Source organism: Arachis ipaensis, chromosome B10, assembly GCF_059453495.1.
Source record: "Arachis ipaensis isolate K30076 ecotype BB chromosome B10, ASM5945349v1, whole genome shotgun sequence".
Classification (NCBI taxonomy): Eukaryota; Viridiplantae; Streptophyta; class Magnoliopsida; order Fabales; family Fabaceae; genus Arachis; species Arachis ipaensis.
The window spans coordinates 150,734,124-150,760,412 of record NC_142435.1 but is presented as its reverse complement, the minus strand read 5'-3'; the positions used below and the strand labels follow the sequence as shown (position 1 = coordinate 150,760,412).

Genomic DNA, 26,289 nt, shown 5'->3' with positions numbered 1-26,289 from the left:
TTTAATTTTGGCCATTAATTAGCCATCGGTATTTAAAAATATGTGATAACATATTTAGTTTTATTGGATTACTAGATTGAAGAAATTAAGTAGATAGCTATATAATTATCAAAAATAATAAATTTTAATGACCTCTAACATTTTTTTGTATTATTATACTGTGAATTAATTATTGTTCATTTGTTATTTTTAAGTTCTAACCTAAACTTAGGCTCGGCCCTGAGTGAAGGTAGCGTCCAAGACAATGGACCTGTGCTGGAGAATCCGGGTCAGACGGGGCGGTCTTTGCACGGTTCGTTAAGCAGCAACGACGAAGAGCTGCGCAGCCTTCACAACAACTTGGTTCTTCTTGAGGATGAGGGCGACGCACTTGTTGGGACTAGCCGGAGGGGGGATTTGGCGGGCTGCAGATGACGGAGGCAGACGGTGTCGAGGCGTGGTTGAATGAACGCGAACGCGGGTCCAATCACTGGTGAAGCAATCTGTGTCTGGTGAGAGTCTGGGTGGAGGCCAGGTTCGGATTCAAAGTGGTCTGAGGCAAAACTCCAGCCAGGAGGAGGGGGTCCTTGGGGGGAATGAATTTGGGTATGAGGAAGGTGGGAATGTCGCAGAGGATAGTGACAAGCAGGGCTTGAAGCTGGATGAGCAGTTGCTGGAGAACCGAAGGACCTGGGAGTTGGCCAAAGAGTCGGGCGTTATGCTGGTCAACGAGGAAGATGACATTATGGCAATATTGCAATCGCAGAACGAAGAAATCGAACGCAAAAGAAAATTGGCGAAGCAGAAGGAAAAACTGAGACGGTGCAGACCCAAACATAAAAAACAGGTGTGTCAAAAGATTTTTAAATGATTTTTAGCTTTTAGAATGTTAGGGGGTTACGGGGTGATGGTAAGATAAGATGGTGAAGGAGTTGAAGAAAAAATATAGATTAGATATGTTGGGCTTGATTGAGAGTAAAAAACAAGTTGTGACTAGTTTTGATGTTGCAAGAATTTGGGGGCAAGTTGGTGCAGGATGGGAGTTTGTAGGTTCTGATGGTGCAGCGGATGGACTGTTGTTAATATGGGATGAATCAGTGTTTAAAAAGAATATTTGTTACAAGGGGGAGAGATGGTTGTGTGTTGACGGGGTCCTAGTAAAGAATAATTACAATTGTGCTATTTTCTTGATCTATGGTGCTCATAATAGAGATACAAAGATTCAGTGTGGGAAGAACTGAGTTACATAGCTGGGTTATGTCAAGTCCCTAGCTATTACATGGGGGACTTTAATGAAATAGTGCATGTGGAAGAAAGGCAAGGTACTGATGTTCTACCTAGGTCGGCAGAAAATAACCATCTGACATATTATGGTTTCCTTTAAAAAAAGAATAAAGGAATGAAATTTCACATGTGAAGTCCAAGAGGCATGCGACTCATAAGATTTTAGTATGAGTCACTAGGTAGGTCATGACGCTCAGGAATAGGCTCCACATTTGATTCACCTTAGGCAACATGAACCCCATCTCATTAGGAGGACGTTGTTGTTGCGTTGCCAAGAATGGATGAACTGGCATCACAGGAAGCTTTGCTTGCCCGAGGCCAAATCCAGGCATTGCCAAGTTCGGCAGAAGAGGTTGATAGGCAGAGTTGCGTATCGTGAAGGGGAAAGGTGGTACGGTGGTTGGACGGTGCTGCTGCAAATCGTGAGGGAGAGGTCGCTGCGGTGGTCTGGCGGCGCAGCTACCAACATGATGAAAAGGGGCTACGGTAGTCGTCTTTGCTGCTACAAATTGCAGAATGAAAAAGGATTGCAATGTTTGCGCTATGTTACTATGAATCTTGGTGTGGGGTGGGGCTGCAGCGTTCAACGGTGGCTGCGGCGCGAGAGGAGGAAGCCGCGATGGTAGACGGTGTTCAACGGCACTACACCTTCCGGTGGTTGAAGCTACGGCGCCATTAAAGGTTGAGATAGAATAAGAATGTGATGTGACAGGAGAGATTACGTTACCTAACCCTAATAATTTAAATTTAAAAATGGATTATTCTAATAAATTAAAAATCTGATTTTAATAATTAATTTACGTTATTCAATATTTACATTATTTACCTATACTTTCTCTTGCACTTATTCTGGACATAGTCGTGGGAGATGCTTACTAGTTACTACATAAGTGGGTTGGTTAAATTCTCGGTGGACAGCAGGTATAAACTTCAGACGAAGAAAAAAAGCAAGTAAAATGTTAAAGAATTTTAAGAGTAAGTTTAGATTGAAAATGTTGGGGTTGATAGAAACAAAGAAGGAGAGGGTGACTAAGTTTGATGTTGCTCGTATCTGGAGAAGTGACAGAGCCAGCTGGGAATCTGTAAGTTCAGTTGGGGCATTTGGAGGGTTATTATTAATATGGATGAAACAATTTTTAATTTGTATAATTGCTATAAAGGAGATAGATGGATATGTGTAGAAGGAGTTGTGGTGAAAGACAATTTCATTGTGCGATTTGCCTAGTGTATGGACCGCATGTGAGAGGTGAAAAGAATTCTATGTGGGAAGAGCTGAGTTATATTGCAGGATTATGTCAAGTGCCTTTTTGTTACTTGGGGGATTTTAATGAAATTTTGCATATGGAAGAAAGAAAAGGAACGACTAGTCTATCAGCTTCTGCGGAAGATTTCAGAACATGGATAAATGACATGGAATTAATTGATCTGGCGCTAAACGATCGTAAGTACACTTGGTTTAGAGGACAGTCGTGCAGTCATATTGATAGGAGTCTAGTTTCTTTAGGGTGGCTAGATGCATATCTAGAGACGCGACTGAGGGGAGGCCCAAGAGGTTTATCAGATCACTGCCCTTTGATCATGGAAGATAGCAGGAAATTTGATGGCCCAAGACCGTTTCAAAGTTTAGATTCGTGGTTCACACATGAAGGGTTCTTGAGAATGGTGAAGGAAGAATGGAGGGGATTAGGTAACATACAATTCCTAGAGAAGATGAAAGCACTGTTAGTTATACTCCGCATATGGCATAAACAGTATTTTGGAAATATGAATGAGAGAATAAAGAGTTTTGAGACAGAAATACAGAAGGTGGATGATATGGTTAGTAGTGGACACTATGATAGTACAATGGAGACAAAGAGAAGGACACTAGTGAAGTGCTGTGAAAAGTGGTATGTGAGACAGGAGATGTACTGGAAGCAAATGTCTAGGTCTCGGCATGCTAATGAAATGGACAGGAACACAACTTATTTTCACAATATTGCCTCGGCAAGAAGACGGAATAACCGGATTGAGTCTTTGGTGATTAATGGAAGGATAGTCAGGAATCAAGCAAGAATCAAAGTTGCAGTTCGGGACTTCTATAAAAGACTATACCACCAGGAAAGCTCTCCAAGAGTGAGCTTTAGAGATGGATTAGTTAATCGATTAGAGAGGGAGGAAGCGGAGGCTTTAGAGGTGTTACCATCAGTAGAGGAGGTGAAAGAGGCAGTGTGGGATTGTAAATCTTCTAAGGCTCTAGGGAGTGATGGGTATAACTTGAATTTTGTAAAAAGGTGTTGGAACGAGATAGGAACAAAGTTCACTACAGCTGTGATGGCTTTTTTTGTGACAGCAAGACTACCAGCAGACTCTAATATTACATGGGTAGCACTAGCGCCAAAATTTGTTGGGGCTAAGAAAGTCAAAGACCTTAGACCTATCAGCATGATTGGATGTGTATATAAGGTTATCTCTAAATTGTTGACACGGAGAATGAGGAGTGTAATGCCAGGATTAGTTGGGGAATCACAGAGTGCATTTGTGAAGGGAAGAAAGATACATGATGGAGCATTAATTGCATGTGAAACGGTGCAATGGCTGAAACAGAAAAAGAATGAATCAGCGATTATCAAACTAGATATCCAGAAAGCCTATGATAGAGTTAAATGGTGCTTTGTTGATACTGTATTAGAAAATATGGGCTTCGGGAGAACATCGAGGTCATGGGTCAGAGAGTGTGTTACGTCAGCATCCATTTCTATCTTGGTCAATGGGTCACCATCAAAACCTTTCAACATGCAGAGGGGCCTACGGCAAGGGGACCCATTATCACCGTTCTTGTTTGTTCTGGTGGTGGATGTGCTTAACCGGATGATCGGAGAGGCAGTGAGGAACGGTAGGATATCTCCACTTTTAGTCGGGAGGGATAATATAGAGTTGTCACACTTGCAATTTGATGATGACACTATATTATTCTATCTGCTGGAGGAGGAGACGGTGAGAAACTATAAGAGACTTCTGAGGTACTTTGAATTGATGCCTGGGTTGAGTATTAATTTTGAGAAGTCCAACTTGATACCGGTGAACTGCAGTCAGGAGCGGGTAAGACGAATGTGTCAACTACTAGGATGTCAGGAGGCAGCACTACCGGTGAGGTATCTTGGAATTAGCCTAGGCGCAACCCACGGTTAGTAAAAACTTAGAAGTCGGTGCTAGATAAGGTGGAGGAAAAACTAAGCTTGTGGAAAGTGAAGGTTCTTAGTAAGGCTGGAAAGCTGGTGCTTATTAAGTCGGTGATCAATAGCCTACCTATCTATTATCTGAGCTTGTACAAGATGCCAAATGCAGTTGCAGGAAGAATCATTTCTTTGCAGTGGAGGTTCTTTTGGGGGAAGGATGATGGACGACCTGGTATGGCTCTCGTGAAGTGGGAGGTGGTTCAGGCACCAAAGAAGCTTGGAGGCTTGGGGGTGGGTGATGCGGTGATCCGCAATACTGCCTTACTATTTAAATGGTGGTGGCGATTCTCAAAGGAAGACTGTCCTCTATGGAAGAAGATTGTGTGCTCCTGTAACTGTTTGAACCCGAATCACTTGTTGTCAACTCAGAAGTTACCAAGGAGAGGAGGCCCGTGGAGAGAAATATGTCAAATACAAATAACGGAGCAACATGTCAGACAGAAGATGATTGATGGCCTTGCCATAGAAGTAGGAGATGGAAGATCAACCAGGTTCTGGGAGGATACATGGCTCCAAGTGGGAAAGTTGAAAGACTCCTTTCCGAGATTCTTCTTGATTTCAAACAAAAAAGGATCAGTAATTGGGGAGTGTGGATTCTGGGATGGGATAGAGTGGGTTTGGCACTTCCAATGGAGGAGGAAACTCCGCCAATGGGAGACTAATACATTGGATCAGCTGCTTCACGTCTTGCAAACTATTAGATTAGTAGCAGATGTACAAGATAGAGTGGTGTGCAAATTTGGCAAGGAAGGAGTTTATTCTACTAACTTATTTGTGCAGATTTTGTAGGAAGAGACCATGAATGAAGAGCTTCTAAGTTATACATTCACAAAGAAAATTTGGAAAGGTCTAGTCCCACTGCGGGTTGAGTTGTTCGTTTGGTTTGTATTGGTAGGCAGGGTCAACACAAAGGATCGACTAAGTAGACTAGGAATCCTACAACAGAATGATAATGTGTGCGTGTTGTGTAAAAAATGTGTTGAAAATATACAACACTTATTTGTTACGTGTGAGCTCTCTTGGCAGGTATGGTATGATGTGCATGGATATCGGCGTTTGGCCTAGAGTGGACTGCTCCCGGTACTTTGAAAGACCATTTTGAGAGTTGGAGATCTATGCCGATGAGAAGTGAGCAGCGCAAGTTTTGCCTAGTTGGGTTCTTCTCAGTATGGATTATTTGGCTATGACGAAATAATGTCATATTTCAGAGCAAAACAACACGAGTTATAGAGTATGTGGATTAATCGTATTCATGTGCTACAGAGTGGTATAGTAAATAACTCATGTGATCGATAGCTATGTCGGAGATGACATAAGAGTTGTTTGTCTTTTATGATTATTCTAGTTTTCTTTGCACCACTATGAGTGTTGAGCTTTTTCTTAAAAAAAAAAAAAAAATCAAGATGAATTATGGGGGTATTTTTTTATGGTATAAAGATGGCCTGGGAGATTGGAGTGAGAAGGATCATAGTTGAGATAGACTCATACGAAGTTTTTTAGGAAATTAGAGAAAGAAGTGGCCACGAGTTTCTCCCATGCAAGAGTAATGTGTCCGGATTGTTGGATTGTTGTGTTGGGCTTCGGCCCGTTGGTTTACCTAAAAAAATATTAAAATTTTTATTTTCCCGTTGGAAAGCAATCTTTCTCACCGGCGTTGGATTGGATGGAGAAGCAGGTTTGCGTGGCTCCAGTTTGATCGCCCTTCATCTATTTTCTTTATTCATGATGTTTTTGCCTTGGCCGTTTTATGCGTACGATCTTTATTAGATTAGGTGAGGGAGTAGTTAGTGTGTTTTGAGAGGGAGGAAAGCTTGTTTAGTGTACCATTGTTGTGTTTGTTCTTTGAGCTGGGTTCTCCTAGCCCATTTCCTGACAACAAAAAAAGTATTATTAATAAAAATATTTAATAACCAAGTTGGGTTGGTCTAGTGGTTAGCTCACTAGTCCGCTTAAGTAAGTGTCGGGGGTTCGAATCCCGCCTTGTGCATGCAGCAACCCATTGGCCAGCGGCAAACCCTTAAATGGAGCTCAGTACCGCGACGGATTAGTCTTTGACCTGTCGGGTTGGGGGATACCGTGGGAAACCAAAAAAAAAAAATAAAAATATTTAATTAAATTTTGTATAATTTTTATAAAAATATTTTCAATTTATAACCTTTAACAGTCATCAAAGAAAATTTATAATCTTACCACATACTTTTATTAGCTAAATCCAAAAATAAATTGGGGGAAAATGAATATAAAAGAATTTGGAAAAAGGTCCTACAATTTTGAGTATTTAAAATTGTAGCGCAGCGTCGTTGGCACACGGGATCTTCCTTCCGCTCGTTCATTTTTTCCATTGCTTTGTGTTTGTGCTGCGTTTCTCTCTGTCTCTCTCTCTCTCTAGGGCATTGGAGTGTTGAGAGCGCGTCAAGATGAATATCTTCAGGCTCGCCGGCGATATGACCCATCTTCTCAGCATTCTGGTCCTCCTCCTCAAGATCTACGCCACCAAATCATGCTCAGGTCTCTCCCTCTCTTCATTTCACTCGCATTCCTTCCTCAAACCGATAAAACACTAATTTTTGAGTTAGGTCATTTCGATTCCACTGATCTTCTGATCTGAATTGGGGGCGGTTACTGTTTGTTTCAGGAATTTCTCGGAAGACGCAGGAGTTATATGCGATAGTGTTCCTGGCGAGGTATCTAGATCTGTTCACGGAGTTCATATCGTTGTACAACACGGTGATGAAGATAGTGTTCATTGTGAGCTCCTTGGCGATCGTCTATTGCATGCGCCTTCACCCACTCGTCAGGAGAACCTACGACAGGGAGCTCGACACTTTCCGCCACTATTTCCTCGTCGGTGCCAGCTTCTTCCTTGCCCTCATCTTGCACGAGAAGTTCACCTTGCAAGAGGTTCCTTCCTCTTCCCCTAATTCGTTATTTGATCCTCTTTCTTCTTTCACATCTATTTGACTTCTCGAGGGTTTTTTTTGTTTAGTAATGTGCATTTCTCATGATAATATAACACTTGTTGCAGGATAATTTGTGCTTTTTAGGTTTTAGGACTGTTAGATATTAAATTAGATGATTGATTGATTGGTTAATTTGATTTTGCTGGTTCAATAGGATAATCAAGGTCCAACTCAGTTTTGCTTTCGCCATTGTAGATATGAGGATCTGCGATTATGCACTCTCCTGCTGTCTATTGCTTGAAACTCTTACATGTCTCCTTAGGCAATTTTGTTACTAAAAACAATTCTTTGTAAATGGTTATTCAGATGTAGAGTTTTTCATTTCCCCTTTTGATGTTTTGTGTTGTGTGCATTTGTCAAAGCCTTCTTCATTTTTCAGGTTGAGCTGTGCTTATCTTTCGCGTGAAAAATATGATTTTTCTGTGCAGCGACTAACCTTGCATTTGTTGTGAACTAACTAGACTATGAAAACGGATTAGTGGATGAAGGATTGTTATCTTTATATATCTATGACCCAACCTGAGGATTCCAATCAGCAAATTGCATCTTGAATTTTCCAGTGCATACCCTAGATTATAATTTTGCTTGAGACTATATATGCCATCATAGTTAGAATCTTCCCATGTTCAAGTACTTATTGAAAGCCTGCAGATTCTTTTCCCATATATTTGTGCATGCAAAAGCTGTAATAGATTATATTCATCTCAACATTTTGATACTTCATTGGAAAACTGTTTAGGCTTTGTCACATATGTTGAATGTTTTGTTGCATATCCCAGTGAGCAACATCGTGAATTTGGTTGTTTACTTAATGCGAATCTATTGCAGATCTTCTGGGCATTTTCAATATACTTGGAGGCAGTTGCAATACTACCCCAGTTGGTTTTGTTGCAACGAAGTGGAAATGTGGACAATTTGACAGGACAATATGTATTCTTTCTTGGGTATGTATGCTTCTGTTGATGTTAGTTTCCGCCCTAAGATTTGCCTTATGATTTGGTTGCTTATACTATGAGCATCCACCTTTATATTTGAACAGTCACACATCAAAAGGGTTTAATTTCCACCACAATTGCTAAGAAATTAAGTCCCTGGAGAGTGAGATAATTTTTATCTGAGCAATTAGCTCTAGAAGTTATCCAGATTTGTCAATTTGAACTTGTCTCAGACTATAGTTATTATTGAGGCTAACATATAAAAGGAAATACTAACCATTTTTGGGATGCAGTGCATATCGTGCGTTTTACATTCTGAACTGGATATACCGCTATTTGACTGAGCCACGTTTCACCCGATGGATAGGTAATAAATGCTGAAAATTGGAACTACGTTTTAAATTGTGTTTCTACTCTAGTAATATTCTGACTTCTTTCTTGTTTATGCAGCTTGCGTCTCAGGTGTGGTTCAGACAGCTCTCTATGCTGATTTCTTTTACTATTACTTCATCAGGTAATGCTACTTACCCATTAAGTTAAATCATATTTCTGCCATGGCTGTACAACAAGTAGGTAATATGAAGAATTTTTTTTTGCAGCTGGAAGAACAATTCAAAACTAAAGTTGCCTGCTTGAATTAACACTAGCTTGTTTTGGATTTTGGACCATTGTGAGATGAGTAACTGCTGGATTTTTACAGAGCCTGGTATGGATAATGTATGTTTAGAGAAAGACAAGATATAAGCAACTCCACCCCCTATTCATGAGTGGGGTAAATGTATTTTTATTTCTGGCCAATGTACCCATCTCATAGCAATTCAAGATGACATGTTTTTGTTGCTTTCACATATCCGCCGCTTATTATTGTATAGCTTCTAGTTAGAGGTTGGCTGATTTTTGTTGATTGATAAGAAATTATTCCTGGCTCAGGTATTATACTGTAAGAATTAGGAGAAAAGACATTTTATCATATTGAACAATAGAGCATCTGCACTTCAACCCCTACAATTAAAAGTGCAAATTAACACTGAATTTTTTGGGTTGCATTGCCAATTTAGTCAATTATTATACTCTGCTAAACTTGCAATTTGATCTCTCAGCTATTTCGAACGAGTGTTATGTTTATTTAGAATAAGTTGTTGATTTGCACTTCTTATAAATGTAGGGGCTAAAGTGTGAAGTCTTATAATTTACATAGTCAAGTGGTTTTCTTTTTTGGGTTTTGTATTTAAATAAAAATGCCTAATTTACCAATGTAACCCGTACTAAGAAGAATTATGAAATTATGTATTTTGTTATAATTTCGTAGGCGGTACATGCGCAAAAGATTTGTATAATTTTTGCACTCTACCAACGAAAATGAAGAAAAATTCTTTTTTATTTTCGCATTCATAGCCTGAGAAAATAGAGCAAAATGTTTTTTTCTTAAATCAATGTGCTAAATTTTTTTCTTTTATGGACTAAAATGTATCGACGTCTTAGAAGGTATATGTAAAATCTAGCGCATAATAGTTTTGCAAATAAAATTCTATTACTTTGCTGCTGCTTGCAAATTTACATTGAAAAGTCGTTCCTTTTTTCATAACTGATGTGAATTTTACACCACAATACTATTGGCAAGTGCATAAAATTGTACTAAATAATAAACTTACGGTGAGTGTCAATTCTACAAAAATTAACGGATTAAGTAAATAATAGTCAATTGATTAATCTAGTCAAATAAAAAAAATTAAGTTTTTGAACAGTTTGATCATAAACAGCAATGTAACAAAGCAAACAATAAGTATTGAAAGGTAATATGATTACAAGAATTAAGGTTTTAGAGATGTTAAGACGTCTGAATCAATAATTTTCACTTTTCACATTGATTATACAAAGATATTTTTATGGCAAATCATTAGTAATTAAATCTCAATCCCTTAGCAATTCAATTTCTCTTTAACTTAATTAATCGCTAATTTCTTAGTCAATTACTTAAGAAAAGAGTTAAGCACATTCACTGATTCATAAGCCACACAATTCATAAGAGTTGTGAGAATTGGTTTTCAAGCTTAATTCAATTAATCAACTTTTTTGAGAAGTTAAAGGAATTCAAGTTAAAGAAGAATTGTTTCCCAACACATTCAAACCCTTTAGGAGGAAGAACGAAAACCTTTTGTTAAGAAGATATCAATGTGTTAATCAAAGGTAGAAAAAGCTAGAATATTAATAAATGAAATCAACAGAGCTCCTAACCTTATCCAAAGAGAATTAGTTGCTCATGTTTTTCAAAGAAATCTTAGAATTATAAAAGATAAAGGTGTCGAAGAAGAGAAGAGAATAACTCAAAACATCTCACTTCTCCACTTAAATACTAACCCTAAAAGGAGTTCAAATTCAAACTAAAACATAATCAAATTTAAAATAAAATAAAATCTAACTAATTAATGTTTTCTTCCCGCTAAGCTGTCAATCTTTTCCTCTCACAAATCCTCAATTAATGTTGTAATTGGTGGGCTTAAGTTGAGCCTTTGATTAACCGGACGAGTGATTAGAAATTGGAGGTTTTGGTGGTTAAGTTAAAGTCCCTGAAGTGGCAAACAATCTCACATGACACATGAGGGATTCACGTCGGACATAGAAGCCCAAATCTTGATTCAATTCACTCCTGGCTTGATCACGTGGTACATGGAGTATCCCTAGTTGAACGTGGTCTTGATTTACTTCAATTGTAGCTTCTGTTTGCTCCCAGGCATTGCACGTAGAAAAACTCACGTCCTACGCGAACTAGGTGCTTTAAATAGGTATGCCTCATGCGTACGCATGATAACTCAAAATTCTTTTATTGTGCGTACACATGATGGCCAACGTCTTATGTTGAATTGGGAGTCATGCTGCGTACGCATGAATGAGCATATTCCACCACTTGTGCGTATGTATATGCACGGCTTTCATTTTGGCGTTGCATGCCAATGCTCCCACGTCCCACGTTGAAATGTCTAATGTCCCTACGAGGCTTAATTGATTTGGCACAAAAAAAAAAAAAAAAGTCCCTCATTTAATATCATCCAAGACAAAACGACTATTAGATTAGTGAACTTGATGGAATTCTTCCATTACTTTATTCTTGCCAATCTGATCTCTTTAAATATTTTCACCCTTTCTTAACTAGCAGCTCATCTTCAATGTGATGGTATTCCCCCATTAGTGCTGCTCCTTCTCTTGTTCTGTTCATTTCTATTTCGGTCTCTTCGTCAAAGATGGTATCCCATTTTCAAGGTATTGGCAACATTCTTTAAATAAATTTAAAAAAACTTTTTTTTGTCTCGAGTTGCTAGTTGTAGATGTCCGAACTGATGAAATTTTGGTGATTGCATGAATGTGATTTTTCTAGATTTGGTGCATGAATTTTTAACTCATTTTTTATGCATTATTTATTTCAATTCCAAAGTCCAACTGCTTTGTTTATGGACAGATACATTACTTTTAATATTCATATACCTTTTTTTATTTTGGACTTCAACCCAATATCTAAAATCCGTAAAAAATCCAAAACTTATAAAAAAAATGGTTAACCTAGTTAACAAGTTACCTTTTTAAATTTAAACTATTTAAATAAAAATATATTAAATAAAAAGTTGAGATTTAATGAATTAAACAAAAAGGGCAACATTCTATACTACATGGTTTAGTTAATCCAAAAACTAAACATGTTTTTTTGGTTAACTAAAAATTTAATCTTAGTTAATTAATTAAATTAGTTTTATATGATAAAACTGATTATTAACCGGTTATAAAATTTAAAAACCAATTTTTAACTAATTATAAAAATAAAAATCAATTTTAAAAAAATAACTGATTTTTAATAGAAAATTAGTTTTTAAAAAGATAAACCGGTTTTTAGGAAAAAAAATTGATTTTTGGATAAAAAACCGGTTTTCTAAAAAACTATTTTTTAAAAAATTAAATTTTTAATCTAAAAAATTAAAATTAAAATTTAGTTTTGTTTTTAGTTAACTGGTTAAAAATTATTATTTTTTAATTTAATTTTAGTTAACTAATTTTAAAAAATATGAATATAATTTTAAAGTTATTTTATTAAATTAGTTAACTAAAATGTAATTATAATTTTTTAACTCGTTAACTATATTTTAGTTTTTTAATATACACCCTTGACAAATAGCATTTAAGGATGAGCCTAAAAAAATATACATTAAATTTAATATATTAAAGATTAGACTAGCGAGATATTTTGACAGTTGCACTATTTTAGAGTTTTGGATTAATTGTTAAAAGAAAATTCTAGTCGAAATAGTGACTACAGTCTAAAAGAGAGTGAGTTTCTTTGGCATTTTTATTAAACTTAAATAACAAGAACCTTTTTCAATTAATCTTTCTTTTTTTAAAAAAAGAAAATCAAGAATTGATAATATCCCCGGTAACTGAAAAAGGAAAACTTGTCTGAATTCTGTTACAAATATTGATATAAATAAAGGTTGATGAATATCAGTTGGAGACAAGTGAAGATACCGCTACACTGCAACACAACACTACCAAAAGGAAACAAAGTCTAAACCTCCTGAAAGCTTTTCAATTTCACTGAAGATCTTCCATTGCTGATCCTATCGTATGCTCCTTTCTCTGTGTTTTCTCTTTTCAGTTTTCACTTTTCTTTCTCATTAGGCATTACATTTTCTTTTCTTGTTCTGCAAGTTTCAATCCCACTTTTCTTGTTTCTTTGCTTCTATCATGTATTTGACCTTTCCATCTTCAGTTTGATTTGAATGTACACTATTTTTAACTGGTTTATCAAAGATTTGATTCAACGGAGGAAAAATTTTGACTTTTGAAGATTTTCTTCCCTCTAAAGATTTCAGTGCTCTTAATGTTTTGGCTGAGAAATTTAGATAGCTGTGTGTATGTATAGTGGCATGCATGATCTAATAACTATTTGCTGTTAATAGATTCGCACTCAATTATAAAGATTTGTTATCTTGCATTTCTTGTGGAAAATTAATTGTCCTTGTCCGATTTATTGAGCATATTCTGAATTGTTCTGTGTAATATTTATGTCTAAGTAAAGGGGCTCTGCTCTGAGTAAAATGAGACTCAACTTATAGTTATTCATTACAAATGACAATAGCTCCAAGAAGGTTTTCATCTTCAATGATTCTTTCTTTTCAATTACCTGCATTTTTTATGATATATTTGAATGGTTTTTGCAGGGGGTTAAACAGGCACAAATCAGTTTTGCTAGTCCAAATGGCAAGATTACGGTTCGGAGTTCAGCATTTGCTTAATCCATTTCTTCCGTATCTTGCAGAAGTGCCGCAAGCTTCCACGAATCTCCCCTTTAGGAACATGCTGATAAACACTGTGGCCTTTTGGTTAACCTTTCTTTTCTGGAGCCATCTTTCTCTTTCTAGAATACATTCAACTAAGGATGCTGATCCCTTTCATCTGATGCGCCGCATCTTTGCATCAAGCCCCAGGACATTTATGGAGCTTGGCATCTATCCAATTGTTATTTCCAGATATATGATGGACTTCTTGGCAGGATATCAGCGTCCTACAATAATGTAAGTACTTTTAGCCAGTTTTGCATCATGAGCACATTAATCTTCTAGATTTGTTTCACTTTTACCATGCTACTGATTTCTTGCATTATGACTAATGAGTATTTTCTAACCTTTTCCCATGCAGAAATTCATATCAGATGATCCTGGGAATCATCATTACAATTGTTCAAGCCTTTGGCTGTATCAAATATGGACTGTATGGCCAACTCGGATGGGAGGATAGTCTCTTTGTAATAGGTCAAATTTTATTTGGAGGAATAACTGTCATATACCTTGATCAATTTTTTCAGAAAGGATATGGTCTCATTAGTACTGGAGTCACACCATTCATCGCTGCGAATATATGTGGGAGCATAATTTGGAAAGCTTTTAGCTTCACAACAATCAAGAGTGGCAGGGGAGCTGAATTTGAAGGTGCTGTTACAGAACTAGTCCATGTCCTTATTACTAGGACAGACAAAGTTGGTGCTCTCCAAGAGGCATTCTTTCGACAGAATCTTCCAAATGTCTTCAACCTGCTTCTTACAATCGTGATCTTCCTTCTTGTCGTTTATTTTGATCGTTTTTACTTTGGTCTTCGTGTGAGATCAACTAATATTAGAGGGGCAAGGAACACAATTCCAATTAAGCTTTTCTATACCTCTTACATGCCCATCATTCTTCAATCTTCTTCTGTTTCCATTATCTACTTGTTCTCCCAGGTAGTTTTAAGTTTTTATACTGCCTGTTATGGATATTGATTTTGCTTGAACCAAGATATCTCATTCACCGATAACAAGAATTGTTTCATTGCAGTATCTGCATTGGAATTTCAGTTCAAGTCTCTTCACAAGCATACTGGGAACATGGAAGTTGTGCGAGCATTCGGGCCAATTTATTCCTGCCGGCGGTCTAGCCTATTATGTCACGCCACCAGCAAGGTAAGACATGTTTGATTCTTTCATTGGCTTATTTATCATTTTACACACACTATTTTGATCATTATGCAGCTTGGCAAACATGCTGGCCGATCCTATCCATGGTATTCTCTATGTGGCGTTTATGCTTGGAGGTTGCGCATTGATCTCAAAGGCATGGATTGAAGTTACTGGTCGTTCTTCCAAACGTCTACTTAAGAAGCTTCGGGTATGACAAATGCAGACCTTTCTTTTCCTTCTTCTGCTTCATGTTCATCTTCATACATACTCTTTGAACAATGTTTTGACTTTTGTAGAAACAACAATTGACGTTGGATGGAGAGAGGAACTTAAATATGGGAAGGAAACTGAATCTCTATGTAGTTACTGCTGCAGTTTATGGTGGAATGTGCATTGGGGCGTTAACTGTGCTTGGAGACTTGATGATGGGTTCATTTGGCACAGGAGCTGAGATCGTGCTTGCTGCTACCATCTTATGTGAGTTGTCTGACACATTAGAGAGGGAACATCGCCGCTGAACTTGGCTTTTAGGAACTAGTTTCTTTCTTGATTGGCCTTCTTGTAAATAACAATTGATTTTTCTTTCTCCTTTTATCCTTTGAACTTCAAAACTAGCTAGAGATTTGATGTATTGAAGCTTTCACAATGGTTTTATTGTACCATTGAAACATAATATTTGCAGAAGCAATACAAACAAATACACTAATTCTTTGTGAATTCAAACATGGTGCCACCAACATAGGGTAGGTCCTATACTCCTAAGTTGCAATCTTGAGGGATGTTACTTATTATTTGAAGCGTATTTATCAATTAATTTAGACTCTGTAGATACATTGGTGTATACATGCAAAAACCAGAATAGTTTTCCACCATTATTTCATAACATTTGTAAAGGCAATACAACTCAAATACCCGAGAGAAAATAATAAAATAAATAGCCTCTTATTCAAAGATAGATATGAATTACTCTTGAAAAATATGAGGTTCAAAGATACTTCATCAAGTCATGGTAAGTAGGAGACATAATCTTCTTGCGAGTGTGGATGTAAGCAACCATGTCATCTCTAGGAGGCAATCTGTCCTTGATCACAGGGTGGTTGAGGAAATTGGTCATCCATGCATTGATGGCTGGGAATCTCAAAGGATCTAATATCTGCATTGATCCAACTTCCTCATAAACAGGGATCCAGTAAGATATCCATCCAAGTGCAATGTCAAGGTATCCAATGTTGTCCCCTCCAAAGAATTTCTTCCCCTTAATCTCTTGTTCTATCTTTTCTACCGAGTCTCTTGCTACATTCAGAGCCTTTTCGGTGTCATCCCCACTCGCGACCATGGCAATGAATGAAGCATATAATAGCTGTTCCATATATACAAAGCATAGTTAGTGATAGTTTTAGGTTGGTTATTGAAGACCTAAGATATCGAATAGGAACAGAGAAACATTGAGAATGTGCTATGCAAGCAGGCTTGAAAGATAAAGTTTGTTACTAGAATTCCAAAACAACACCAAGAATACCTTATGTTCAGCAAAATTAGCCCAAAAGCGAGCATGAGCTCTTTGATAAGGATCCTGAGGAAGCAATGGATGCTGCTTCCATGTTTCATCGATGTATTCAAGGATGACAAATGACTCAACTATTGGTTTGCTGCCATGAACAAGAACCGGAACCTTCTTGTGAATGGGGTTCAGCTCCAGAAGGAGGGTGTTCTTGTTGTATATATCTTCTTCTATGTACTCATATTCCACACCCTTCAGTTTCAGAGCCCATTCAACCCGTAAGGAAAATGGACTCGCCCAAAAGCACAGCACCTTCACATCTTCGCTTCCCATTATCTTGTTCTTCTACTTTGCTTGTTTTGGTTGCTTAGTTCTTCTCCTCACACCCTATCTTAATTTTCTGTCTCACTTTTATATCATTGTTATTGTAGAGACTTCAATCTTGACTAAATGTTTAATTGGCATTGAATTTTCTGTAATGTTCAACCGCGTGATTTTCTTTCTTTTCTGATTTGTCCAATGTTTTATCAACACAGACCAGTGTCGTACTGTCGTATAATATATTATTTTTTTTATTTTAAAAGATTAGATAAATTCATAATATATCGTTGTCATTGATAGTATAATTTTTAAACCAAATTGAGTACTTGTTCCTATTGTGTTGCACCAAATTTACCACTTCAATTATTTCCTTCTCATGTTTCACTATTATATATGCAAAAGTGGTTCATGCATTCATCTCTTTCTTCGTACTATCCGACAAATTTTTTATCTCTGGATCTTGGAAAAGTATTCTCCACGTGATTTCTACTTTCACCTTTATAATTTTTTTCTCAAATATGGTAGATAAATATTAAAATTAGCGACTAAAATTAATTAAAATATAAAATATAAAGCAACAACACGTTCCACTTTTACATACAGGGATCCTTCTATAAAGATGCTTCTATAAGGAGGTTGCTCTTGTTGTATATATCTTCTTCTATGTAGTCATATTCCACACCCTTCAGTTTCAATGCCCACTCAGCTCTTTTACCGAACGGACTCGCCCAATAGCTAACCACCTTCACATCTTTGCTTCCCATTTTCTTTGTTTTGCACTCTATTTTGTTCCTTCTATGTATATATATATATATGCAAGAAACTTATAATTCATGTCATGATTGGTTCAGCACGTAATTTGTGTAAATTTTCAGTGTCATTTTGGACGGCAATTTTTGACCAAAGGGCATATTCCTTTGGATAATCAGTAGCACTTCCTCACCACATTGTCTCAATAGCCAGCCACGTGTCCATCTTCTTTCGAATTTCTCTCCTTCAAGGGTGTTTGACCAACTGTACTACTCTATTATATTCTGTATTCTGATCCTTGGCTTAATTTATTTTAGATTAGATCATAGGATAATATAATTGTTAGTCGAAAAATATTTTCGAGTAGGATAAGTTAATTCGAAATATTGAAGAAATGTTAGAATGGAAGCAGAAGTGAGAGCAAGAACAGTTATCTAAAAATTCGCATACAAGGCAGTGTCGTGTAATTAAGGATCGGAAGGAGAACCAAAGATAGGAGATTCGAACCCGCAATCTCTTAATTGAGTATGGGGAGACTATGCCATTTGAGCTATTACTCAATGGTAGAGGGTGCTCTTGTTGAATACATCTTGTTCTATGTATCCAATTTAAATATTAATGATTTATAATTGTTGGAATAAATTAATTTCAATATCTTAGATCATCCATATTGAATCACCAAAAATATAACATAATGCAGAAGCGTATCTTTACTCATAAGAGTCAGAAATTAATGGAAGAATTTGGATCTTGTGGTTCTTTCGATCTTCCTCAACCAAAACCTTCTGTATTCCTAAGTGACTGAACTGCAACTCTTTTGATGGGGAAAGAGCAACAAAGGCGGCCTTGGTATATTGGGGACCGAAACCCTGTAGGCCTATTTATATTTGAGCATAGCACCTATTAAACCCTTAAGCCCAAATAAAATAGTATCTAAAACCCAAAAGATAATATATCTAAAATCCAAAAAGATAATTATCTAAGGAACAAAAAATAATATCTGGTTTTATTCTCATTTAATTCCAAATCAAAAGTAATAATGACTTATTCAATTAGCATTTATAACAATAAATGAGATCATCATTGTATAAGTCATTTAATTTGAAATAGCATAATTTGTGATTACAATTAATATATGTATTGTCCACAAATAAATTAGGAAATTAAAATAATTTCCTAACACTAATATCTAAAAAGTAAGTAATAATATTAAAAAAAGAGGAATGTTAGGGGGCCAGCAACTTTTGGGATTTATAGTCATCAAAATAGCCATCAATGAGGCTTTTAATGGTGTGAGATTATGTGAGATTTCATCCAATGGCTAACTCTTTTTTTATGGTTACATGCTGGCTAGAATTTGATAAAATTGCTGGCTTCCTAGACTTTTCCTTAAAAAAATATAAAAAAAGATATTATTACTAATATTTTTTAATTAAATAAAATTTTTCAAATTCCACAAAGTAGATTTTTTTTATCGTCTTTCTTGATTCATTTGATATTAATTTTTTCTGTTTCAACTACTACAACTGAAAGATCTTTTTCATCTATAAATATTATGAAGAAAGACTAAGAAACAAAATGAAAGATGGATTTCTTGTTAATTATCTTTTAATTATATTAAAAAAATGCTAAAAAATTTAACACAGATTCTAATATCGATAAATCGACCACTTCAATAATAAAAAAATACACATATTTTTTGTACTTTAAAATATATTCTCTGTCGATATATTTTTATAATATATCTTACATTATATAATTTTTTACATAACTTTTTAATATTATATATGTCATTGCCACGATAATATTTCTGGATTATCAAAGGTGAACCAAAGGAGAAAAGTAACGGAAAGTAGAGTTTATTCTTTTTATTCATAATGGAATAAGTGTAGACATCAAGATGGAGACACTTCCTTTCTGCGACTGTGGTAGTAAACAACCATTTTGTCTCTTTGGGGCAGAGTGTGGTTGATGGTAGGGTGGCTGAGGAAATTGGTGATCCACGCATTGATGGCTGGGAATTTCAAAGGGTCTAATATCTTCATTGATCCAACTTCCTCCCAAACAGGAATCCAGTAAGAGATCCATCCAATTGCAATGTCAAGGAAACCGATGTAGTCATTTCCAAAGAATCTCTTTCCCTTAATTTCTTCTTCTATCTTCTCCACTGCTTCTCTTGCCTCATTCACAGCCTTTTCTTGTTCTTCCCCGCTACTACGCATTGCCATCCACGCAGCGTCCAAAAGCTATTCCATAGAGTTAAAGCTGAATTTCAAAACATTAAACAACAACACCAACAATATAATAATACCTTATGTTCAGCAAAATTAGCCCAAAAGCGAGCATGAGCTCTTTGATAAGGATTCTGAGGCATCAACGGATACTGCTTCCATGTTTCATCGATGTATTCAAGGATCACAAGTGATTCTGCAATTGGTTTGTTGCAATGAACGAGAATAGGCACCTTCTTGTGAACGGGGTTCATCTCAAGGAGGAGAGTGCTCTTGTTGAAGATGTCTTCTTCTATGCACTCGTAATCAACACCCTTTAGTTTCAGAGCCCAAATCACCCTCTGACCAAATGGACTCGCATGAAAGTTGAACAGCTTCACATCTTCTCTTCTTTCCATCGTCTTGCTCCAAATCTGCCACTTTACTTCAATTATTCCCTTCTCATCTTTCACTATTATATATGCAAAAGTGGTTCATGCATTCATATCTTTCTTCGTACTATCCGACAAATTTTGTATGTGTGGATCTTGGAAAAGTATGCTCCACGTGATTTCTACTTTGACCTTTATAATTTTTTTAGCAACTTGGCTTTTAGGAACTAGTTTCTTTCTTGATTGGCAACTAGCTTACATACAGTTAGTTTAGTTAGTTGGCCTTCTTGTAAATAACAATTGATTTTTCCTAGAATTTTTCTTTCTCCTTTTATCCTTTGAACTTCAAAACTAGCTAGAGATTTGATGTATTGAAGCTTTCACAATGGTTTTATTGTACCATTGAAACATAATATTTGCAGAAGCAATACAAACAACTATACTAATTCTTTGTGACTTCAAACATGGTGCCACCAACATAGGGTAGGTCCTATACTCCTAAGTTGCAATCTTGAGGGATGTTATTTATTATTTGAAGCGTATTTATCAATTAATTTAGACTCTGTAGATACATTGGTGTATACATGCAAAAACCAGAATAGTTTTCCACCATTATTTCATAACATTTGTAAAGGCAATACAACTCAAATACCCGAGAGAAAATAATAAAATAAATAGCCTCTTATTCAAAGATAGATATGAACTACTCTTGAAAAATATGAGGTTCAAAGATACTTCATCAAGTCATGGTAAGTAGGAGACACAATCTTCTTGCGAGTGTGGAAGTAAGCAACCATGTCATCTCTAGGAGGCAATCTGTCCTTGATCACAGGGTGGTTGAGGAAATTGGTCATCCATGCATTGATGGCTGGGAATCTCAAAGGATCTAATATCTGCATTGATCCAACTTCCTCATAAACAGGGATCCAGTAAGATATCCATCCAAGTGCAATGTCAAGGTATCCAATGTTGTCTCCTCCAAAGAATTTCTTCCCCTTAATCTCTTGTTCTATCTTTTCTACCGAGTCTCTTGCTACATTCAGAGCCTTTTCGGTGTCATCCCCACTCGCGACCATGGCAATGAATGAAGCATATAATAGCTGTTCCATATATACAAAGCATAGTTAGTGATAATTTTACGTTGGTTATTGAAGACCTAAGATATTGAAACATTGAGGAGGTGCTATGCAAGCAGGCTTGAAAGATTAAGCTTGTTACTAGAATTCGAAAACAACACCAAGAATACCTTATTTTCAGCAAAATTAGCCCAAAAGCGAGCATGAGCTCTTTGATAAGGATCGTGAGGCAGCAATGGATGCTGCTTCCATGTTTCATCGATGTATTCAAGGATGACAAATGACTCAACTATTGGTTTGCTGGCATGAACAAGAACCGGAACCTTCTTGTGAATGGGGTTCAGCTCCAGAAGGAGGGTGCTCTTGTTGAATACATCTTGTTCTATGTACTCATAATCAACACCCTTCAGTTTCAGAGCCCATTCAACCCGTAAGGAAAATGGACTCGCCCAAAAGCACAGCACCTTCACATCTTCGCTTCCCATTATCTTGTTCTTCTACTTTACTTGTTTTGGTTGCTTAGTTCTTCTCCTCACACCCTATAACATTGTTATTGTAGAGACTACAATCTTGACTAAATGTTTAATTGGCATTGAATTTTCTGTCTCGTCCTTTTCTCAATGTTCAACCGGCGTGATTTTCTTTCTTTTCTGATCAATGTTTTATCAACAAAGACCAGTGTCGTGTAATATATTATTTCTATTTTTATTTTAAAAGATTAGATAAATTCATAATATATCGTTGTCATTGATAGTATAATAGATTGTTTAAACCAAATTGAGTACTTGTTCCTATGAGTTTTGGTCAAAAGTACATCTTATCCAGGGACGGACATGCAGGTGGAGGCAGGGACGGACATAAAGGGGCGAGTGGTGGCCTCGGCCCCCCAACTTTTTTTAATAGTAATAAGTTATTATGTATAATTTAAATTTTTTTAAAAAAATTTAGTATTTAGCCTAATATAAATAAAAGTTCAGTCTAATTTAAATATTAATAATTTTTAATATCTAAAAAATAAATAACAATATTCAAAAAATCTGAAAAATATATTATTATTAATATTTTTTAATTAAATAAAAAATTTTAAATCTCATAAAGTGAATTCTTTTTCTTCTTGTGGCCGTTTTTTTATTCGTTTGGTATTAATTCTATCTGTTTCAACTGCTACAATTAAGAGATCTTTTTCAACTATGAATATTGTGAAAAATAACTTAAAAATAAAATAAAATATGAATTTCTTGCTAATTGTCTTTTAATTATATTGAAAAGAAAATTGTTGAAAATTTTGACACAAATTCTATTATTGGTGAATTTTATGATACGAAAAATCGACCACTTCGTTAGTAAAAAAGTATACACATATTTTTTTTACTTTAAAATATATTTTCTATCCGTATATTTTTATAATACATCTTATATTATATAATTTTTTTACATAATTTTTAATATTATATGTATTATTGGCCCCCCATAATATCATTTCTGGATCCGTCCCTGGGTGGAGGGGAAGCCTCGACCCCAGCTTTTTTTTTTTAATTAATAGTAGTAAATTATTAAGTATGATTTAATTTTTTTAAAAAATTATTTAATATTTAGTTTAGTATAAATAAAAATAAAGTATATTTTTTATTTTTGAAATTTGATAAAAGTTTTAAAAATATTCTTGAATTTTATTTTGTTTTAATTTTGTCCTAAAATTTTTTTATTTGTATCAAATATATCTCTGATGGCTAATTTTTTAAAAAAATTTAAAACTGATTCAATAACAATTTCATAAGAACAACCCCTCAACACAAGCAAATCAAACATAATTTTCATGTATTATCGTTAGATTAGTCTTAAATTTTTTGAAAATTTAGCCGTCGAGAATATATTTGATGCAAATTGAAAACTTATGGGACAAAATTGAAACAAAATAAAACTTAAAGGTATTTTTGAAACTTTTGTTAAACTTTAGAGACAAAAAATATACTTTACCCTATAAATACAAGTCTAATCCAACCTAAATATTAATGATTTCTAATATCTAAAAAGTAAGTAACAATATTAAAAAAATATGAAAAAGATATTATTACTAATATTTTTTAATTAAATAAAATTTTTCAAATTCTATAAAGTAGTTTTTTTTTTTGTAACTGTCTTTCTTGATTCATTTGGTATTAATTTTCTCTGTTTCAACTACTACAACCGAAAAATATTTTTCAGCTATGAATATTGTAAAGAATGATTCAAAAACAAAATGAAAGATGAATTTCTTATTAATTATCTTTTAATTATATTAAAAAAATTGCTGAAATATTTTCTAATATCGATGAATCGACCACTTCGTTAATAAAAAATACACGCATAATTTTTTTACTTTAAAATATATTCTCTATCAATATATTTTTATAATACATCTTATATTATATAATTTTTTTATAATTTTTTAATATTATATATGTCATTACCAGTAATAATATTTCTGATTAGAGGTGAACCAAAGGAGAAAAGTGACGAAAAGTAGAGTTTATTCTTTTATTCATAATGGAACAAGTGTAGACATCAAGATGGAGACACTTCCTTTCTGCGACTGTGGTAGTAAACAACCATTTTGTCTCTTTGGGGCAGAGTGTCGTTGATGATAGGATGGCTGAGGAAATTGGTGATCCATGCATTGATGGCTGGGAATTTCAAAGGGTCTAATATCTTCATTGATCCAACTTCCTCCCAAACAGGAATCCAGTAAGAGATCCATCCAATTACAATGTCAAGGTAACCTATCTTGTCCCCTCCAAAGAATTTCTTCCCCTTAATTTCTTCTTCTATCTTCTCCATTGCTTCCCTTGCCTCATTCACAGCCTTTTCCTGTTCTTCCTCACTACTAAGCCTTGCGATCCGGGCAGCCACCAAAAGCTATTACATAAATTAAAGCTTGTTACTAGAATTTCAAAACATTAAACAACAACACCAACAATAATAACAACAATATAATAATACCTTATGTTCAGCAAAATTAGCCCAAAAGCGAGCATGAGCTCTTTGATAAGGATTCTGAGGCATCAACGGATACTGCTTCCATGTTTCATCGATGTATTCAAGGATCACAAGTGATTCTGCAATTGGTTTGTTGCAATGAACAAGAACAGGCACCTTCTTGTGAACGGGGTTCAACTCAAGGAGGAGGTTGCTCTTGTTGAAGATGTCTTCTTCTATGCACTCATAATCAACACCCTTTAGTTTCAGAGCCCAAATCACCCTCTGACCAAATGGACTCGCATGAAAGTTGAACAGCTTCACATCTTCGCTTCCCATTGTGTTGCACCAAATTTACCACTTCAATTATTTCCTTCTCATGTTTCACTATTATATATGCAAAAGTGGTTCATGCATTCATCTCTTTCTTCGTACTATCCGACAAATTTTTTATCTGTGGATCTTGGAAAAGTATGCTCCACGTGATTTCTACTTTGACCTTTATAATTTTTTTCTCGAAATATAAAATATAAAGCAACAACACGTTCCACTTTTACATAATAGTTAATTTTACCTAACCAACTTATGCGTATATAATTATATATTATTACTAAGATAGCTAATTAAGCTCTAAAGTGAGTTACGACTTTTGAGATTTGCATGATTGGATTCCAAGTCTAAACCTATGTTATCGCATTTAGATAATCACTACCATAGCAGAATGATTAAGCATTGGAACATTATGTTGATCATCAATTCAAGCGATAACCGAATCATGATTTGTTATCACAACGTTATAAATTACATCGAAACAAGCTAAGACAAATTTTTAATGTTCAACCTCACCAACATATACTCAGCACTATAAAAGAACACAACGCCAGCCATCCACAATAACGTAGTACGAATGTCACGTATAATGATATAATAACAAGTCATAATATTTTGATACAATCATACAACCTTTTTAATTACAAAACAATATATATATGATGATGATGCTCACAAACACACATTAGCATACATATGTATATAATTAATTAGGAGTATGTTTCTTTACTGAGAGGTGGTAGTAATCAAGGGCCTTGTCTCTTGGGGGCAAGGAATCCTTGACCACAGGGTGGTTGAGGAAATTGGTCATCCATTCATTGATGGCTGGGAATTTCAGACGATCAATTATTTGTATTGACCCAACTTCCTCCCAGATGGGAATAATGTAAGAGATCCAACCAAGTGCAATGTCGAGGTATCCAATGTTGTCCCCTCCAAAGAATTTCTTACCCTTAATCTCTTCCTCTAACTTCTCAAGTACCTCTGAGGCTGTATTCAGAGCCTTTTCCTTTTCTTCTCCGCTCTTAATCAGCGCAGTCCATGACCCTTCCTTCCCAAGCTACGTATAAGACAAAAATCTGTTAATTAAATAAAGTGTAACTTAGCAGAAAAGTCAAAGTCATCTATTCATGTCAGGACTAGGTAGATATAATCATATAATCCAAACTCGACCGAAAAATATAACTAGTAAAAATTGATAAGGGAAATAAAGTGATAGAATTTTACAAGTCACCTTTTGTTGAGCAGAAGTAGCCCAAAAGCGAGCATGAGCCCTTTCATAAGGATCGTGAGGCATCAACGGGTACTGCTTCCATGTTTCATCGATGTATTCGAGGATCACAAATGACTCCGCGATTGCCTTGTTGCCATGAACAAGAACTGGAACCTTCTTGTAAACCGGGTTCAGCTCAAGAAGGAGGTTGCTCTTGTTGGATATATCTTCTTCTATGTACTCGTATTCCACACCCTTCAGTTTCAGTGCCCACTCAACTCTTTTACCGAACGGACTCACCCAAAAGTTCAACACCTTCACATCTTTGCTTCCCATTGTCTTTGTTTCAATTTACGCACTATTCCACTATTTTGTGTAACTTTTCAGGTATGGAAGAAACTTGATTATTATTCATGTGATGACTGGTTCATCATGTAATTTGTGCAAATTTCCAGTGTCATTTTGGACGCCAATTTTGACCAAAAGGCATTTTTATTTGGAGAGTCAATAGCACTTCCTCGTCACCTCAGTAGTCAGCCACGTGTCCATCTTACCATTCTGGATCTGGCTTTCAAAGATAATTTAAAAAATTTATTATTTTTAGTTATTAATTAATAATTAATATTTAAAAATATATTATTTGATTATTAAAATAAAAAAATTAAATAAATAATTAAAAATAATAAAATT

General features: G+C 35.5%; 7 protein-coding genes across 7 annotated transcripts; 2 read left to right on the top strand and 5 right to left on the bottom strand.

Moving 5' to 3' along the window:
• The first annotated feature begins 6,753 nt into the window (after nt 1–6,753).
• Nucleotides 6,754–9,360, top strand: LOC107632165 (ER lumen protein-retaining receptor A). Its single transcript, XM_016335839.3, has 6 exons — nt 6,754–6,989; nt 7,117–7,382; nt 8,270–8,385; nt 8,670–8,743; nt 8,827–8,890; nt 8,976–9,360. The coding sequence occupies exons 1-6, from the start codon at nt 6,899–6,901 to the stop codon at nt 9,010–9,012; spliced, it is 648 nt and encodes a 215-aa protein (XP_016191325.1). The 5' UTR covers nt 6,754–6,898; the 3' UTR covers nt 9,013–9,360.
• Nucleotides 9,361–13,617: 4,257 nt separating this feature from the next.
• On the top strand, nt 13,618–15,369 carry LOC107634042 (uncharacterized). Its single transcript, XM_016337627.3, has 5 exons — nt 13,618–13,934; nt 14,059–14,635; nt 14,730–14,854; nt 14,924–15,059; nt 15,148–15,369. The coding sequence occupies exons 1-5, from the start codon at nt 13,618–13,620 to the stop codon at nt 15,367–15,369; spliced, it is 1,377 nt and encodes a 458-aa protein (XP_016193113.1).
• A 267-nt stretch (nt 15,370–15,636) lies between these two features.
• On the bottom strand, nt 15,637–16,821 carry LOC110262342 (glutathione transferase GST 23-like). Its single transcript, XM_016335842.3, has 2 exons — nt 16,371–16,821; nt 15,637–16,211 (listed from the first exon to the last, which is right to left on the bottom strand). The coding sequence occupies exons 1-2, from the start codon at nt 16,683–16,685 to the stop codon at nt 15,837–15,839; spliced, it is 690 nt and encodes a 229-aa protein (XP_016191328.1). The 5' UTR covers nt 16,686–16,821; the 3' UTR covers nt 15,637–15,836.
• A 2,445-nt stretch (nt 16,822–19,266) lies between these two features.
• LOC107632166 (putative glutathione S-transferase) lies at nt 19,267–20,105 on the bottom strand. The gene is made up of 2 exons (XM_016335843.3): nt 19,735–20,105; nt 19,267–19,669 (listed from the first exon to the last, which is right to left on the bottom strand). Exons 1-2 carry the CDS (start codon nt 20,050–20,052, stop codon nt 19,319–19,321), a joined length of 669 nt encoding a protein of 222 aa, XP_016191329.2. The 5' UTR covers nt 20,053–20,105; the 3' UTR covers nt 19,267–19,318.
• Nucleotides 20,106–20,531: 426 nt separating this feature from the next.
• Nucleotides 20,532–21,746, bottom strand: LOC107632167 (glutathione transferase GST 23). Its single transcript, XM_016335844.3, has 2 exons — nt 21,272–21,746; nt 20,532–21,125 (listed from the first exon to the last, which is right to left on the bottom strand). Exons 1-2 carry the CDS (start codon nt 21,584–21,586, stop codon nt 20,751–20,753), a joined length of 690 nt encoding a protein of 229 aa, XP_016191330.1. The 5' UTR covers nt 21,587–21,746; the 3' UTR covers nt 20,532–20,750.
• Nucleotides 21,747–23,594: 1,848 nt separating this feature from the next.
• Nucleotides 23,595–24,515, bottom strand: LOC107632171 (putative glutathione S-transferase). The gene is made up of 2 exons (XM_016335847.3): nt 24,081–24,515; nt 23,595–23,996 (listed from the first exon to the last, which is right to left on the bottom strand). The coding sequence occupies exons 1-2, from the start codon at nt 24,393–24,395 to the stop codon at nt 23,646–23,648; spliced, it is 666 nt and encodes a 221-aa protein (XP_016191333.1). The 5' UTR covers nt 24,396–24,515; the 3' UTR covers nt 23,595–23,645.
• A 281-nt stretch (nt 24,516–24,796) lies between these two features.
• LOC110262380 (glutathione transferase GST 23) lies at nt 24,797–26,041 on the bottom strand. Its single transcript, XM_021120076.2, has 2 exons — nt 25,621–26,041; nt 24,797–25,446 (listed from the first exon to the last, which is right to left on the bottom strand). The coding sequence occupies exons 1-2, from the start codon at nt 25,933–25,935 to the stop codon at nt 25,093–25,095; spliced, it is 669 nt and encodes a 222-aa protein (XP_020975735.1). The 5' UTR covers nt 25,936–26,041; the 3' UTR covers nt 24,797–25,092.
• Between the last annotated feature and the right edge of the window lie 248 nt (nt 26,042–26,289).